At 40.8% G+C, this 15,919-nt stretch overlaps 1 protein-coding gene across 6 annotated transcripts in view; it reads right to left on the reverse strand.

Annotated features, from left to right (window-relative positions):
• Positions 1-15,919, reverse strand: part of Cep350 (centrosomal protein 350) — a 131,706-nt gene that overhangs the window by 56,944 nt on the left and 58,843 nt on the right. For 4 of the 6 annotated variants that reach the window (XM_085842124.1, XM_029481954.2, XM_029481958.2 and 1 more), the window contains exons 17-25: positions 15,688-15,851; positions 12,478-12,588; positions 11,734-11,874; positions 11,213-11,349; positions 9,776-9,901; positions 7,496-7,662; positions 3,568-3,764; positions 2,613-2,797; positions 1,917-2,004 (exon numbers count right to left, since the gene is read on the reverse strand). In XM_085842124.1, coding sequence (XP_085698250.1) covers positions 1,917-2,004; positions 2,613-2,797; positions 3,568-3,764; positions 7,496-7,662; positions 9,776-9,901; positions 11,213-11,349; positions 11,734-11,874; positions 12,478-12,588; positions 15,688-15,851 — 1,316 coding nt within the window. The remainder of the gene's footprint in view (positions 1-1,916; positions 2,005-2,612; positions 2,798-3,567; positions 3,765-7,495; positions 7,663-9,775; positions 9,902-11,212; positions 11,350-11,733; positions 11,875-12,477; positions 12,589-15,687; positions 15,852-15,919) is intronic. The other 2 variants (XM_021177416.2, XM_029481956.2) reach the window with 1 other exon arrangement.

A 15,919-nucleotide genomic window follows, 5' to 3' on the forward strand; every position in this document is an offset into this window, starting at 1 on the left:
GAAATTATGTAAAATAAAATAAGACAGACTCAACAATTATCAAAGTCTGACTCTATAGTGGTTTGAATAGGTTTGGCCCCCATAGACTAGTGTGTCTGAATGGTTGGCCCACAGGGAGTGATGCTGTTAGGAGGTGTGTCCTTGTTAGAATAGGTGTGGTATTGTTGGAGGAAGTGTGTCACTGTAGGAGTCGGCTATAAGGGCTTCTAGTGCTTGAGCTCCAATCATTGCAGGGAGCGGTCCCTTCCTGGCTGCCTTCAGAACTCTCCGCTCCTCCTCCAGCACCATGTCTGCCTGGACACTGCCATGCTTCCTGCCATGATGATAATGGACTAAGCCTCTGAAACTGTAAGCCAGCCCCAATTAAATGTTTGCCATTATAAGAGTTGCTGTGGACATGGTGACTATTCACAGCAATAAAACCCTAAGACATTTGGTATGTTCATTTTAAGAATTTAATGGAACACACAAATTTAAAAAGACAAAAACACTTGGCTTTTTTGATTTCCAATTCAAATGACTGCACAAATACTTTTCCATACATTAATCACTGTAGTCAGCTAGCCAAAGCAGGGTCTAAGTGTGAGCTTTACATTTTTGTTAAGCACAGTATGAGACACACAAATGTAAGGGTTACCGGGCGTGGTGGCGCACGCCTTTAATCCCAGCACTTGGGAGGCAGAGGCAGGCGGATTTCTGAGTTCGAGGCCAGCCTGGTCTACAAAGTGAGTGCCAGGACAGCCAAGGCTACACAGAGAAACCCTGTCTCGAAAAACCAAAAAAAAAAAAAAAAAAAAAACCAAAAACAAAAAACAAATGTAAGGGTCACAATCATAAGATTATCATTTTCACTACTTAATTAGGGCTTTGTTAACCAAAGTGTACTTTAACTGTACGTGCATAAAAGTAAAGAATATGACTTATCAGTTCAATCTGATGTCCCCAGTTTGTGCTAGGGCACTGCTTTGTGCTTGAATTTCTGAAGCAAATAGCATATAACTCAATGACTTTTCCAGGGAATCCAAAGAGGGAAGAGGATGTGAATCTTCTGCTATCATTGGATTAGTGTCTCCTAAGATCCACACATTAGAAGGTCAGTGAGTGATTAAGCAGTGGGAGACTCTTGAGAGGAACTTAAATTGGGGTTATGACTAGTCTCTTCTTTTCTCTCTCTTTACTTCCTAGCTACCAAGAGCTTCCCATCCTTCAAGATTTTGTGATCCTACACTACCTAACTTACAGGTCCGAAAGCAACTGAGCAAACCAACCATGTACTGAAACCTCTCAAATATAACCAAAGTAAGCCCTGTTCTTCACCTCAGGTGATCATTATATCAACAGAAAGCTAATGCATTTCCTATGATAATTAATACCGTCAGTGATGATATATTCCTGGGTAAACCGGTTTTTTGACACTATTTAAGTAATAATCTATTACACCGCTCATATCACCTTATTCCAGGCAATCAGACCCCAGAACCTGAGTTCCTAATCATCATGTACTATGCTGTCTCTCCAGAACCCAAAGTTAAAGTCCTTCTAACTTCACTAAGCCATAAATCTGGTCGATGTGTAATGCATGCCATACACTACTACTCAAGGAAACAGTGCTAAGTATTAACCCACATCTACTTTTCTACACATAGCTTAATTTTGTAATTTGTATTTTGTAGTTTTTTATTCTCTGTAGTACATGGAGGTACATATGACTGTCTAGTAAGCAATATGACAGTTTTAAAATAAGAGAAATAGGTGAGACTAGCATGAAATGCCTCATAATCATTGTCCTACAGTAATAAGCAGTAGTATCAGCTGAATCTTATAAACAGTGATAACAGCAAACTGTGATTAGGTAAAGCACCATTCACAAGCTTCCCTTGGGACAAACTGTCACACAGGTGCTGTTCCCAACACACCTTTTCTTGCTGAAGTCTTAAAAGCAAACCACGCTGTTTCTTCCGGAGTGGGGGCATCTTATCATCCTCTCCTTTGTCTCGTAGATGCCTGAAAAGCATAGTCTTTCATTAATACAAATAATAAACTTATTATCTCAAAAATTCTTAACTCTTCTAAAGCCTATAAACTAATTTAATGTCTGTCTTTCTATGTGGAAAGCAATTGCTACAAGTACCAGTTTCAGCAAGTGTTTTACTGAGTGTGTGTGTGTGTGTGTGTGTGTGTGTGAGGGTGTGTGTGTGTGTGTGTGTGTGTGTGTGTGTGTGTGAGGGTGTGTGTTGGCCCTGGACTCCATCCTCTAAGCAATACTCTGAGCAACATACAGCACTTAAGAGGCATTAGGTATAAAATGACAACCTGTAATGAGTTGGAGAAACTGAGCTAAGAAATGAAAACATTTACCAATACAAAAATTATCTTGTAAAGTAGCACAAACCAAAGATTATTGCCACTATTTTTAGTTTGAGAAGTGTGTTGATGAGATCAGATCAGATGAGACAGGCTGGGAGTGGCTCACACTTGGCACAGTGTTTAGCATTCACCAAACCCAGGTTTGATTCCCCAACATCAAAAATTAAATCATCATAACACATAAAGCATGTCTTATTTCAAAAAACCCCTGAGTACTGAAAACGAGACTTATTGAAAGAACTTGCTTTTTTTGATGCTCTAGCCAGGCTAATTCGGCCTTTGTCTTTTCCTTTAAGGCCTTTTCTCGAAGACGCAGAAGTGAGGACTGGTGAGCGGCACGCACTTCCTCTTCCTTCATATACTGCCGCACCATCTCCATGGTGAACTTAGAAAAGCTATCCTGTCCTCCTGAGAACGGCATGCTCAGCTCCTAAAGCACACAATTTATTTCAAAATTTTTGGTATTTAACTTCATTTAGAAAGTTACATATTTATAAAAAGCAAATTACAAAAGATACAGTGGGGTCACATGACTATAGTTCCAGAGGCTAAGATATGAAGATATACGGTGGGGTCACATGACTATAGTTCCAGAGGCTAAGATATGAGGATATATGGTGGGGTCACATGTCTATAGTTCCAGAGGCTAAGATATGAGGATTGCATGAACACGCTTGAGACCAGCCTGAGGAACACAGTGAGATTTCATCTTAAAAAGAAATGATTAAAAAAGAAATAAAACAAATAAGCACTGTATAAACTATCTACCATATAAGAAAATATTGCTCAAAAAGAGAGGAGAGGAAGGAAGTGAAATTCATCTAAAAAAAAAAATTGAACCTTTTTTTAAATAAACAGTTACTGCAAGTCATGCAGTGGACCAAGAACCAAGCAGGGTAAAACTCTGTCCCTCTTTCCCATTAAGCATACAATTTGGAAAGAAGAGTATATATTTCAAATGGATGAAATGAAAAAGCTGTAATACTGGTTGAGATCTTTAAAGGTCTTATTATAACTAAAAAGTTTATATTCTATTTTATTTGAGCAACCAAGCCAGATTTTACATATATAATATAAATCTGGTCTTGGAAAATATTTCTGATAGTTGCCAATGATATAACTGGTATTTATATAAATGTCTTCTTCTCATACTTTTGAGAGCCTATGACTGCAGTCACGGACCTCCTTAGTAAAGCCTACCTTGGCAGAAGACAGAGCAGTCTTGTCTGGGGAAGCATCCTCATCGGAGTCGTCATGATGGCCTCTTTTCTTTTCCAGGTTAAATCTACGATGACTCTCAGAAGGTAGTAAAGATCGAAATGACTTTTCTTCTATTTCATCTTCTGTCATAGATTCATCAAATTTCAGGGAGTATTCTGTTGCAATAGAAGTTGAGTCTAATAGAATGGAGAGAAACATCATAATTCTTTTACAGGGGAAGGAAGGGTGTGACACAGGGTCCCACATAGCCCGGGCCTTAATTCCTGATCCTCCTGCTTCTACCTCCCAAGTGCTGGGCTCACAGGTGTGCCACCCTGCACGCCATCACATCTAGTTTATGCTATGTGGTGCTGTGCTTCAAACCCAGGTCTTAGTGTGTGCCAGGCAAGCATGATTCCCACTGAGCTGCATCTCCAGCCCCATACCCAGTCAGCATCATTATTCTCAGTAGGCCTTTAAGGAGAACCCCCTTTGCCTCTTACTGAGGCAATTCTATAGAAATTCTCAGAACTGTACCTAGCATTTAAGAGGAAAAATTAAATATCTTACAAACAAGAAAAAAAAAAACTCTCTAAAAATACCTAGAAATGCTAGAATAAGAAACATGCTAATCTTGCCTCTCACAGGCTATAGAAATCAGAAGAGCTGGCCCTGTCTCTCTCCTGCTGCAACACTCAAGACACCCTAAACTTCACCTGGGCAGCACAGTAGAGCTGACCCTGGGAATAGGGAGTGCAGGTGAGCTGCCCCTGAAACTTGAAACCCTATGGTGGCATGGGCAAGGCAGAGATGCCCTCTTCCTTACCCTTGCCCCTCACCACCAGCCCAAAGGTCATGAGAGTGGGAGAACTGGCCTTGTCCCTCACCAGCTGCAGGTCCTGCACCTCGCCTGGGCAATACAGTACAGCTGGCCTTGGGTGCAGGGGTTCAAGGTGAGGAGAGCTGGCCCAATCCCTTGCCTGATGCAGCACTCAGGAGAGCAGGCCCTGCACCTTGACTGGGCAGCACAATAGAGATGGCCCTGCTGGCATGGGTATGGGTGAGCTGGCCTGGGGGCCTGAGAGCAGAACTGGCTCTGCCCCTTGCCAGCTGCAGCAATGGATGAGCTCTGCAGCAGAGATGGAGAGCCTCTCCTGGTGGTACGGGGGAAAGAGAGCTGGCAGGCTGACCAGCTCAGCGACCACCCAGGCCCAGAGCCAAGGCTTGGAGTTGGCCCACCCCAACATCTACCCATCTATGAGCTGCTGGAGCTTGTCAAGGGGTCAGTCCTGCAGATCCAAAGCTGCAGGGTCTCCACGACACAGGGTGACAACAGGATATCCGAGGAGTCCCAGTGAGGATCCAGTATTAATAGTGTAGCAGAAGCCAGAGGCCTGGAACCAGACCAATGAGTCACTGCAGTGAATATTTGCAAGTAAAGAAGTGTGGACAAGAAGGTGGCACCGTGGGACATAATGAGTCACACTACAGCTTCCAAGACAAGATTTGTTTTTCTTTTGTGGGGAGGTAACAAGGGTGGAAAGGTGGGTACGGAGAGATGGAGAGATGAGTGGGGTTGGGGTGCCTGATGTGAAAGGCACAAAGAATTTTAAAAGTTAAATAATAAAAAAGAAATATGTTAAAAATTAATATTTTTCATAAAGAGCAACAGATCAATTAGGAAAGCCTTATTATTCAAAGTTTATGACCAGATGCTTCACAAAGGAAACAAGGAAATAAAAAGTTTATAAACATTTAACATTATAGCAAAGAAATAAAAGTTAAGTTATCCTACAGCTGAACACACTTCAGATACACAACTGTAATGACTCAAGCTGGATCTAACCGGAAAGCCTCTTTCCTGTGGTCTCAGTTTCATAGTTCCAGAAGACGACTGTGCAAGCCACCAACAGAAGGAAGCCACTGCACCAGCCACTGCACCATCCTCCCAGCTCCAACACCTGGGAACCACGCCAAGTACCGCATAAAGGTGCAATGAGCAGCACTCGCACTCGTGTTGTGGGAGGACAAGTGTCTAGTGGGGCTTCCGGTCCACTCGGCAGGACAAGATTCATGCCTGCTACTGGGAACCTGGCCCTTCCTGGGATGAGTGAGGTTATGAACCATAGAAAAGTAATCTTGACTCCTCTCCTTCCTAGACCAGCATAATTCCTTATCACAGTCTAAATCTGTCCAATGTCTTATTACCCAGATTTCACAAAGTGAACTGCCCATAAACTGACTGCTGGTAAAACACCTGGGAACCCAGTGGCTACAAAATTTGCTCTCAGAAGAGTGTGCCCTATGCTGGACGATCAGAGAAGCCGCATGGTTGTGGGACAGAACCAGTGCCACTCTGCAATGAGATCTATCAGTAGCTCAGTGAACTTAGGTTCACAAACTTCTCTCCTAGCATCCGGTGAAACACTGCTTTGACTTCAAAACAGATCTTATCTTAGAAGTAAGTTCTCCCTCAGGAGAGGCGAAGGAAAGCTACGTGGGCGTCCTTTGAAAAAACATGACCCTGATTGGGCGGTGGTGGCAAATGCCTTTAATCCCAGCACTCAGGAGGCAGAGGCAGGTGGCCAGCCTGGTCTACAGAGTTCCAGGATACCCAGAGCTATACAGAGAAACCTTGTCTCAGAAAAACAAAAACAACAACAACAATGAACAACAACGAAAACCCCCACATGAACCTGTTTGTCATCCACGAAAAAACACGGAACAATTATGCCAAAAGACAGCTCACTAGAATGCAGATGAACGGCATGGGGAGAACATGCTCAAGCACCTACCATGCCACGAAACATCTCACTCTCGAAAACCGCAAAAAATGCCTCTTCTCTCTTCTTCCTGTTATTGGTAGTTCTGGATATTAATTTTCCCCCACAGGGTCAAAATATACCTGACTGAGATTGCAAGTGGAAAAATAGGACTTAAGTATTGGTAGTTTTTCTAGTTTCATTTATGTGTGAATTGTTCATATGAATCCAGGGATGTAAAACACTAATGTAAGTGAGAATATTTCAGCCATTCAATTTTATAACAATTACAAATAAGTATAGAAATAGTGTGGACAATGCTACTGTTGCTGGAAGCAGGGTGGGTGAACAGCCCTGGTGCCTTGGCCTGGCCTGACAGCAGCAGCCTTACTGACCTGCTAACTGTCCAGGGACCCTCCTTCTCGCTTTCGAAGAATACAGCTTCAGACTCGCTAATGACCCATCCTGTACAAAGTCTGCTCTCCTTTTGTTTTATTTTGTCCTGCCTACTTTAGTTTAACTGGCATTGTTTCTGCTGGTAGCTGCATCTGTACACTTGCCTTCCTCTGCAGCTCCCCTCTAAGATACAGAGTGGCGGCAGGGCTGGAGACATGGGCTGGTGGTTACGAACAGTGCTTCCTTTCCAGAGAACCCAGGTTTGATTCTCAGCCACATAATGGCTCACAACCATCTATTCCAGTTTTGAGGATCCAATGCCCACTTTGGGCCTCTACCAGCACCAAGCACATATGTGGTATATAGACATACACACAGGCAAAACACTCACACACATAAAAATGTTTAAACAATAAAAATAGGGACTGGCTGAGAATTTTCTAAACCTTTAATATTTGGTTCCTTTTTTCCTTAATAATTCCTTCAAGTTACTATAAGCAGTAAAGAGAAACACCACTTTGGTAGTAACCTCTTAAAGTAAATGTGCAAGTCTATCACTTTTAACTACTATTTTCCAGATAAAACCTCAAGCCCAGAGAGTTCAGTTCCTCAATAAAGCAACTGCCGAGCATGCATACGGCCCTGAGTTCAAATTCCAGCAGCACAACAAAAGCAAGTGAGTCAATGAGTGAGTTTAATGGACTTATTTGCCGCTTTGTCCCAAGGATGGCTCTTCCTCCAGTTTGTCACGTGTATACAAGGAAAGTTACCTTTCTCATCAGGCAGAGACGGAATACTGTCACTTCGTAAGGAATCATCTGCGGCTGTCTGCAACTGTTCATCAACTGAACTCTCCATCTTCTCACCATGGAATGGTCTCTCACTCTCCTTACTGGGTGGAACGGAAGGGCTGTCCTGTCGGCTGCTACCACTACTACTTAACAACATACAGAAAAGAAATGACATCATAACTTCAAAGTAAACTAATTCAGCCAAAAGATTGTGCTTCATACTCAAGTCATAAACTGAAGGAAACAGCAGAAGGATCAGGAGAGGCTGTTTTCTTTGGAAATACAACAGACAACCAGTATTCACAGGTTACCATGTCCCTACTTCATTTAGCAGTCACATTTTTCAGTTAAAGGAGGCTTCTGCTCACTATTTCCTTTTTCTTTCACTAATACTGTGCTTTATCACTAACTGTTCTACTGGAACTGTTCTTGAGAAATGATCTAAACTTCTCACTTTAAATTCATAAATTGCATTTTTCTTCTAAAAGTACCAGTCAGTGCTGATCTTTCCTTTCTTCTTCTTCTTTTTTCCCCTCTTCTTTTAGACAATGTCTCATGCAGCCCATGCTGGTTTTAAACTTGATATATAGCCAAAGGTGAACTTCTGGTCCTCCTGACTATATCCCAGGCACTGGGGCTATAGGCACCAGGCTCCACAGTTGATTTTCTGTGGTGCTAGGGATTGAGCTCAGAGTCTTATACACGCTAGGCAAACCCCAGGTCATCGACAGACCCTGTACCTTCTTTTAAAACCTTTATTTGCTTTAAATTAAACAAAACACACAAACAAGGAAAAAAGTCAACATTTTGGGTACTCTGTATAAAAGATAGTTAAGGACTTTCTATTATTCTTGCTAGTATTTAAAAAGCCTGAAATTATGTCAAAATTAAATATCAAATAAAAGCTCTCTTTTCTTATATCCTATGATTCTAATCTAAATTTTCTTCCTACTTTTAGAGCTAAATCTTCCTGTATTTATTTCACTTGCTTTTACTTTTTATCTTTCCTTAAAATCCTGCCTTTGGTTATGGTGAATCTGGGAGATGTAAGTACAAATGGTTCCCACCGGAATGACTACAATCAAAAGACGGTAACTAGTGTTCCTAAGGATGGAGGAAACTTTACACTCCAGGTGGGAAAGCACTAAGACTTCGGATGAGAGTTTGGCAATTATTGACAAAGTTTCAGTCTCTCAAAAACAAAACAAAATAAAACACTTATCACGGGGTTCAGTACTTCTTAAATATATACTCATAAAATATGAAAACATACATCTATACAAAAGTTTGAATATTAATGTTCACAGCAGAATTATTCATTATACCCCAGATGCAGAAACAAGCAGCAATGGCTATTTTCGGACAGATAAAATGTAATATATATGTGCACTAGAATATGATTTGACAGTATTAATACAGTAATGGCAAACACTATAACATAGATGAGCCCTGGAAACATGTGAAGTTAAAAGTCACAAGAAACCTGAATAGCCTGGTAAAACTTTCAAACATGTATGAATGGATGCACTAGGTGCAAACTTAAAAAAAAATCACCCTGGTTATCACACGGCTGAACAAGATACCTATTAACGGTCCACTGCAGTAACCCAATGGCCTACGTGAAGCATCGGTGGTAGTAGCACTCAGCTAAAGTTAAAAAGGAAGTGCACAGTGTAGACATTGTAAGTAATCAATCCCTGCTGTGCTTATCATGTATTACATCCAAGTCCTTAGCCCTTTAACTGAGACTTTATTATACTTGATGATGTGGTTATCCTACCACTAGAAATGCTGGAAAGGAGCCTGTGAAATCTACTCAGAGGACTGAACCATAACTGACAAGTACAGACATCAATATTGTGTCAGTATGAAGGACAGACTGTTCAGTATTCTCCATAGCAATAGGACTCTGAACCACTGAGCCGTCTCTCTAGCCCCTTAGTTGAAGTCTTAATGTCTCTAGGGGTCTTAGTTCCTTTCTCTAATCTAACTGTATTATTACCTGACTTGAAAGGTTGCTCTAAATATTACATGTAAAAGGAACAACCTATACAATGTTCAGGTTACTATATTCTCAAGGAATAGTAGCTGTATTATTACACGGACAAATTTTTTTTTTATATATTGGCTAATTAAAAAGGATGACTGGCACTTTGAAGGCCATCATTCAATTCATAGAAACAAAATTTAAAAGGAAAAGGCAACATTTAGAGCTTTTATCAGAGTTTACCACACTGTACTGACGAAAGCCTTCCTCACCTCCGGTAGTCATGACTCCTGTTTCTTGAAGACTCAGAGTAACTGTCACGGGAAGGGGAGTACTTCTGCCGCTTGGAGTCCAGAGCACCTTCTTTACTCTGGGACAGTGAAGCAGAATGACTTATCCTAAAACAAGCAAAACAAAGTCTGATGAAGCATCAGGTCTCCAGGAAGGTAAGGACTTTAAATGCTGCTCCACAGTAATAGAATGCAAAATCCTGAATGGATAAAAATTACAAAATAAGTCTTAGAAAGCATTTTAGAATTCAAACAGAAAAGGACATATAAAGAAAGAATACTGTCACTAGCCACTCCTAGTCTCAATTAAAAAAAAAAAAAAAAGAATTAGAGACAGTTAAAACATTATTTAAGGACACCCCCACCCAAAACACACACAAAGTAAGCAGGGAGTGGTGGCCCGTGCCTTTAAGCCCAGAACTTGGGAAGCAGAGGCAGACCTCTGAGTTTGGGGCCTGATCTACAGAGTGAGTCCCTGTTTCCAAAACCAAACCAAACCAAACCAAACAAACAAACAAACAAAAAAACAAATCACAAAACTGTAAACAAACAACCCATACAACAACAGAAACCAAACCAAACCAAACCACCCACAAAGCTTGGAGTAATGGCTCCTGCTTGTCCTCTCTGCACATGGGGGAGGAAAGCAGAGACTGCCACCAGGTCTGAACAGCAGGGCTGCGCTGTACAGCAAGTGCCAAGCCAGAATGACTTCCAGTGTGGGATGCTGAAAAAAAGTCTCCCCAAAAGATAACACACACTCACACATAGACACACACACACAAAGACACAGACACACACACACACAGACAGACACACACACAGACTAGGCACAGTGACTCACACCTTTACACTTGGGAGGCAGGATCTGAGCCTAGTCTACATAATAAACTCCTGGCTAGCCAAGGCTACAAAGTAAGACTCTTGTCTTAAAAAACTTTTTAAGTGACTTTTGACTGTTTCTAGAGTAAAGTCCAAAATTCTAACATCTGCAAGGTCTCACCCAGGTTTTCCATACCACTTCCCTCTTTGCTCTCTTCTTCCAGTCGCACTGGCCTTTTCTGTTTTGAATTCCACTTAAATATGTTGTACTCCTTTGTCCTTCAAGGTTTTTCCTCTGACTCCTTGCCTCCTTTCTATCACCCACTCCTTATCTACCACATCCCATCATAAGTCTCTAACACCCTCTTCATCTCCTGGCCTTCTGCTATTTAAATCTCAGGATTACATACCTCTGAAACACGTTTCTTTTATAACACTTACCTAAGTTTATAAAATTTTCATTCACTTAACTGAGTATTTGACAAATGTTCCTCTTCCCATTGGACTGTACACCCATAACTGTTTTCTCTAGACTCTAAATGGTGCATAGGATGAAAAGGTACCTCGTTACATAGATCTGAATGGATGCATATTCACCTATCTGTTTCAGCTTTGGTCCTCAGTTTTCTCATGAAGTCTGGAAAATGCTGCCGCTGGTGGTCGTACAGTGTTGCTAGGGGAACTCCAGAAGTTGTGATGGCATCTGCGAGGTGTGTTCGAGTTAGTTCTGCCATCTAAATGTGAACACACCAAACAGTAAAAGTAGACTTTACAAAGGAGTCAGGAGAGCTGAAAAGGAGCGCGATGCCCTGGGAAGATCACTGAACTGGGCTCACAGATGGCTCCTCAGACAAAGGCTTCCAAGCTTGCGGGCCTGAGTTAGATCTCTGAGACCCCCAGGGTAGCAGGAGAGAGGCATCTCCTCCAAGCTGTCCCCTGACTGCAACATCAAACCCAGGAGCCCTTCCCCATAACAAGTAAATGAATAATGTGATCTTAGTGGGGCTTTACTCAGAATCACTAAGTCAAAGTATGCATCTTGTCGGTGTTAGGCACCCATTCCGGACAAGTTCTTAGTTATCCAGGATGACTGAGAACAAAGGCTCAGTGGCTCTCACCTCACAGATCTGCCGCGCTGCATCTGTGGTAAGGCGCGCAGTCTCTGATTGCTGAGCTGCTATTTTACAAGTTGCCTCCTGGAGGACTTCAGTCACTTCTCTTTGTGATTTAACCACCTGCTGTAAAGATTCTGCATGGACCTATAAATAACAAGGCTTAAGGGTTAGTCTTCTTCCGTGTAACTTAATTTTAACTTACAAATTTGTTTCATGGACCAAATACTTGATGAAAAATACATTTGACTATAACCTGGATTTCACAGTTAATGGGTCTGTAAGTGATAAACTACTATGTACCGTGGTTGCCACTTCTCTAAACTGGGACTGAGTCTTGACTACTTATTTCAAAGGTTTGCTACATAACTCAAATGTCATGAAATTACCACATATAAAGGACTAAATGTCATTTACCACCTTTCTTTTTTACACTTATATGCTTAATGAGTTCTCCAGTCAACTTTTTAAACACAAAGTTTTAGGTCTGGGCTGGAGAGACCAGTGGTTAAGAGCACCGACTGCTCTTCCGAAGGTCCTGAGTTCAAATCCCAGTAACTACATGGTGGCTCACAACCATCCATGATGAGATCTGATACCCTCTTCTGGTGCATCTGAAGACAGCTACAGTGTATTTAAATATATTAATAAATAAATCTTTAATAAATAAATAAATAAATAAATAAATAAATAAATAAATAAATAAAGTTTTAGGTCTAATAATCCCACATCTGCCAGGAAACAAATTACCTGAGCTGTTTTGTTGCGGGTTTCTTCTAACTGTCTCTGACACTCCAAAGCCTCCTGTTCAGCTTTCAGCTTCAATAAGGCCAAATCTCTTTCATGACGTTGCTGCTGTGCCTTTCAATTAAAATGATCAAATATTAATTCTTCAGCATAAAATGTGTTGCTACAGTTGCTACAGTCAACACATTCCTTTGCTCCCTATCTTCCCTCCTGTTTTCTTCAAATAGGTCCTTTATGGACCAAGCTGGCCTCGAACTAACAGGCAATCTGTCTCAGTTTCCTGAAGAGCTAGGATTGCAAACATGAGCCACCATACGAGACTCACAATGTTGTTCCTGATATTTATTATTTATTTTTTTTTGTTTGTTTTGTTTTGTTTTGTTTTTTCGAGACAGGGTTTCTCTGTGTAGCCCTGGCTGTCCTGGAACTCACTTTGTGGACCAGGCTGACCTCCAACTAAGAATTTTGCCTGCCTCTGCCTCCCGAGTGCTGGGATTAAAGGCATGCGCCACCATGCCCGGCTCCAAAGAATTCTTGATATTTATTATTTATTTTTTTGTTTGTTACAATGTTGTTCCTAATGTAAGTGACAGGTGCCAAACACCAGAGCCTAAAGCAAAGGTAGCACACTCTAACGTCATCAGACATCTTACTGTTCACTGGCAGGACTTAGTGGCCATCTACCATGCATCACTATTTCTATACAGAAATTTTGAGAATACCAAAGCTGACTAGAAAGAAAACTAAACCATCTAACTCTTCGATTTTACTAAAGTTATGTATGTGAAACTAAAATTAATGTCTCAGTTCTCATCATTTTGACTTTGTTTCTGAAGGAGCAACTTCATCTAAAATGTTGCCTCCCTAAAGGCCTCCTTTGGGTTAAAAAAAAAATCCTTTCTGACACCATTATTCCATACTGTGTTAATTCCAAGTATATATGTTCCCTCTCTTCTGGAATGGTACTAAATAGCATGGTTCCCTATAGGTAGTTAGCCTATATATGAAGCTATATAATGGGATTTCCTAAATTATAATATGGCATGGAAAAGAAATCTGTGTATCTGTGAGCATGCATGTGGGTGTATGTAACTGTTTCACACTGTAAAGGGATTCAGGATTCCTGCCTATCCTGGCTAATTAACAATGGTGTTATCCAGTTACTGAAACAGTACAAAGTCCCTAGATGTTTTCAATTTGGCCCGTGAATCATAAAAAGGGATTGATGTCTACTTTGTTAAGAACAGCCAGACTCAATGCTTATTCCAAACGCATGATCAGCATGGTCTTTCTACTGCAGTGAGGCCAAACATTCAATGTTAAACCATTTTAGAGGCCAGGCAGTAGTGGTGCACGCCTTTGATCCCAGCACCCAGAGGCAGGCAGATTTCTGAGTTCGAGGCCAGCCTGGTCTACAGAGTAAGTTCCAGGACAGCCAGAGCTATACAGAGAAACCCTGTCTCGGAAAAAACAAAAAAAAACAAAAACAAAACAAACCCCCCACACACATTTTAGAAAACAATATGAGAGTTTTTCACTAAGTTTTAGATGCTTATACATGACTCAAGCAATAATCCTGGGTATTCATGCAAGAAAAATGAAAATATGTTGTATATCAACCAACAAGAAAATACATGGACAATGAAGACCTGCTTACCAAACACTGGTTTATTACTAGGCAAAAATGCAATGTCACAGATAAATCCTAGCTTTATGTTGAATGAAATAAACTATAATAGAGTTAGAAATAAACATGAATATATATATATATATACATATATATATATATATATATATATATATAAATAAAATTCTGGAAGAGACAAAAAATAAACCATGGCATAAGGAAATGGACTGAATACCCTTTGGGAATTAGCAGAAAATGGGAATGGGATGAGAGAAGTTTTCTATTGATTAGATGGTTGTTGTGGAGAAATATACATTAATTAAAACTGCACACCTAAAGTCTGCATTGTTTAATTGAATGTAATACCTAAGTAAAATAAAATAAAAATGGTGCCCTAGAGCTTCCACACACAAAGGAGAGCACTGGCTAACCGCTGGGTGTGCTGGGTTACAGTGCACACTATCCTTGTTTTATAAAACATCTGGATCTCAGAAATGGTTAACCTCTGGATGTGCTGGGTTACAGTGCACACTATCTTTGTTTTATAAAACATCTGGATCTCAGAAATGGTTCCTTGGTTGGTTTGCTTAGTTCAAATAAAGCATAAAAAAAAATCAAATAAAGTGGGGGCAGCAAGATCACACAACAAGGAAAGGGGCTTCCTGCCAGGCTCTACAGCCCGAGTTCAATCTCCAAGACCAACACGGTGGAAGAAGTGATTTCCATGAGTTGTCCTCTGATCTCCTGAGACTATACACATACAATAAACAAAGGCATTTTAAATAAATAATAACAACAAAACAAATAATAAATCTTAACAAATAACAAATATAAAGAACAACAATAACAAAAATCACCACCACCAACAACAAACAAAGTAAAACAAAATAAAACAACCACCACCACCCAGACAAACCTAGTCATTTCAGGGAAAAAATAGATGACTGTTCTCATTAATCTTCATTAATTCCATCATTCATTTTCAGTTATTAAAGCAGACATAAGACATGGAAAACAAAGCATGTGACAGAGTGACTGAGATGGCGCTCTCCGGCTCAGCCACACGCTCTAGTCTCAATTCTCTTGGGGGTGCCAATTGTTTTGGTTTGTTTGGTTTGGTCTTTAAGGAAGAGTCTGGTTACAGAGCTCCAGTTGACCTTAAATTCCTGATCCTCCTGACTCAGCTTCCCAAATGATAAGATTCAAGTGTGCTCTACCAAATCAGGCTTCGAGTTTCTTTTTAGTAATCCATGTGACAGTTTTTCTTTTCTTAGTTAGAGGTAATATACAAGCTATTTTTAATTCTCCTTGGAAGTTTGAGTTTTTTTTTCTTTTTTTAGGCAGGGTTTCTCTCTGTGTAGTCTTAGCTGCTCTGGAACTTGCTATATAGACCATGCTGGCCTTGAATTCACCTGGAGACTCTTGCCTCTGCCTCCTGAATGCTGAGATTAAACATATGCACCACAATGCCTAGCTTCAAAGTTTTGTTTTGTTTTGTTTACCAAACAAAACTCATTAAGGGTAATTCTAAACACAAAGAAAAGAAGAAAACCACAGGGAACAAATTACAAAAACTCAGCTACTACCTTTATGATCTGAGCCAGAGATACACTCTCCTGCTGAGCGAGGGCAATGCCCCTAACTCTCTCCACATCGGACAGCTGGCGCACGGACTCCTCGAGGGCACTCAGGTAACTGAGTTCTGCAGCCATGCGATGCTGAAGGCCAGCAGGAGAGAAACGCTGAGGACCTGGGCACAGATGCATCGTTAAATCAAAAGGCTCACACAAAACCACAGCACATTTTATGAGCCTGTGA

The sequence above is a fragment of the Mus caroli genome, unplaced genomic scaffold (assembly GCF_978045245.1).
Source record: "Mus caroli unplaced genomic scaffold, Mus_caroli_1 scaffold_1, whole genome shotgun sequence".
In the NCBI taxonomy this organism is placed as follows: Eukaryota; Metazoa; Chordata; class Mammalia; order Rodentia; family Muridae; genus Mus; species Mus caroli.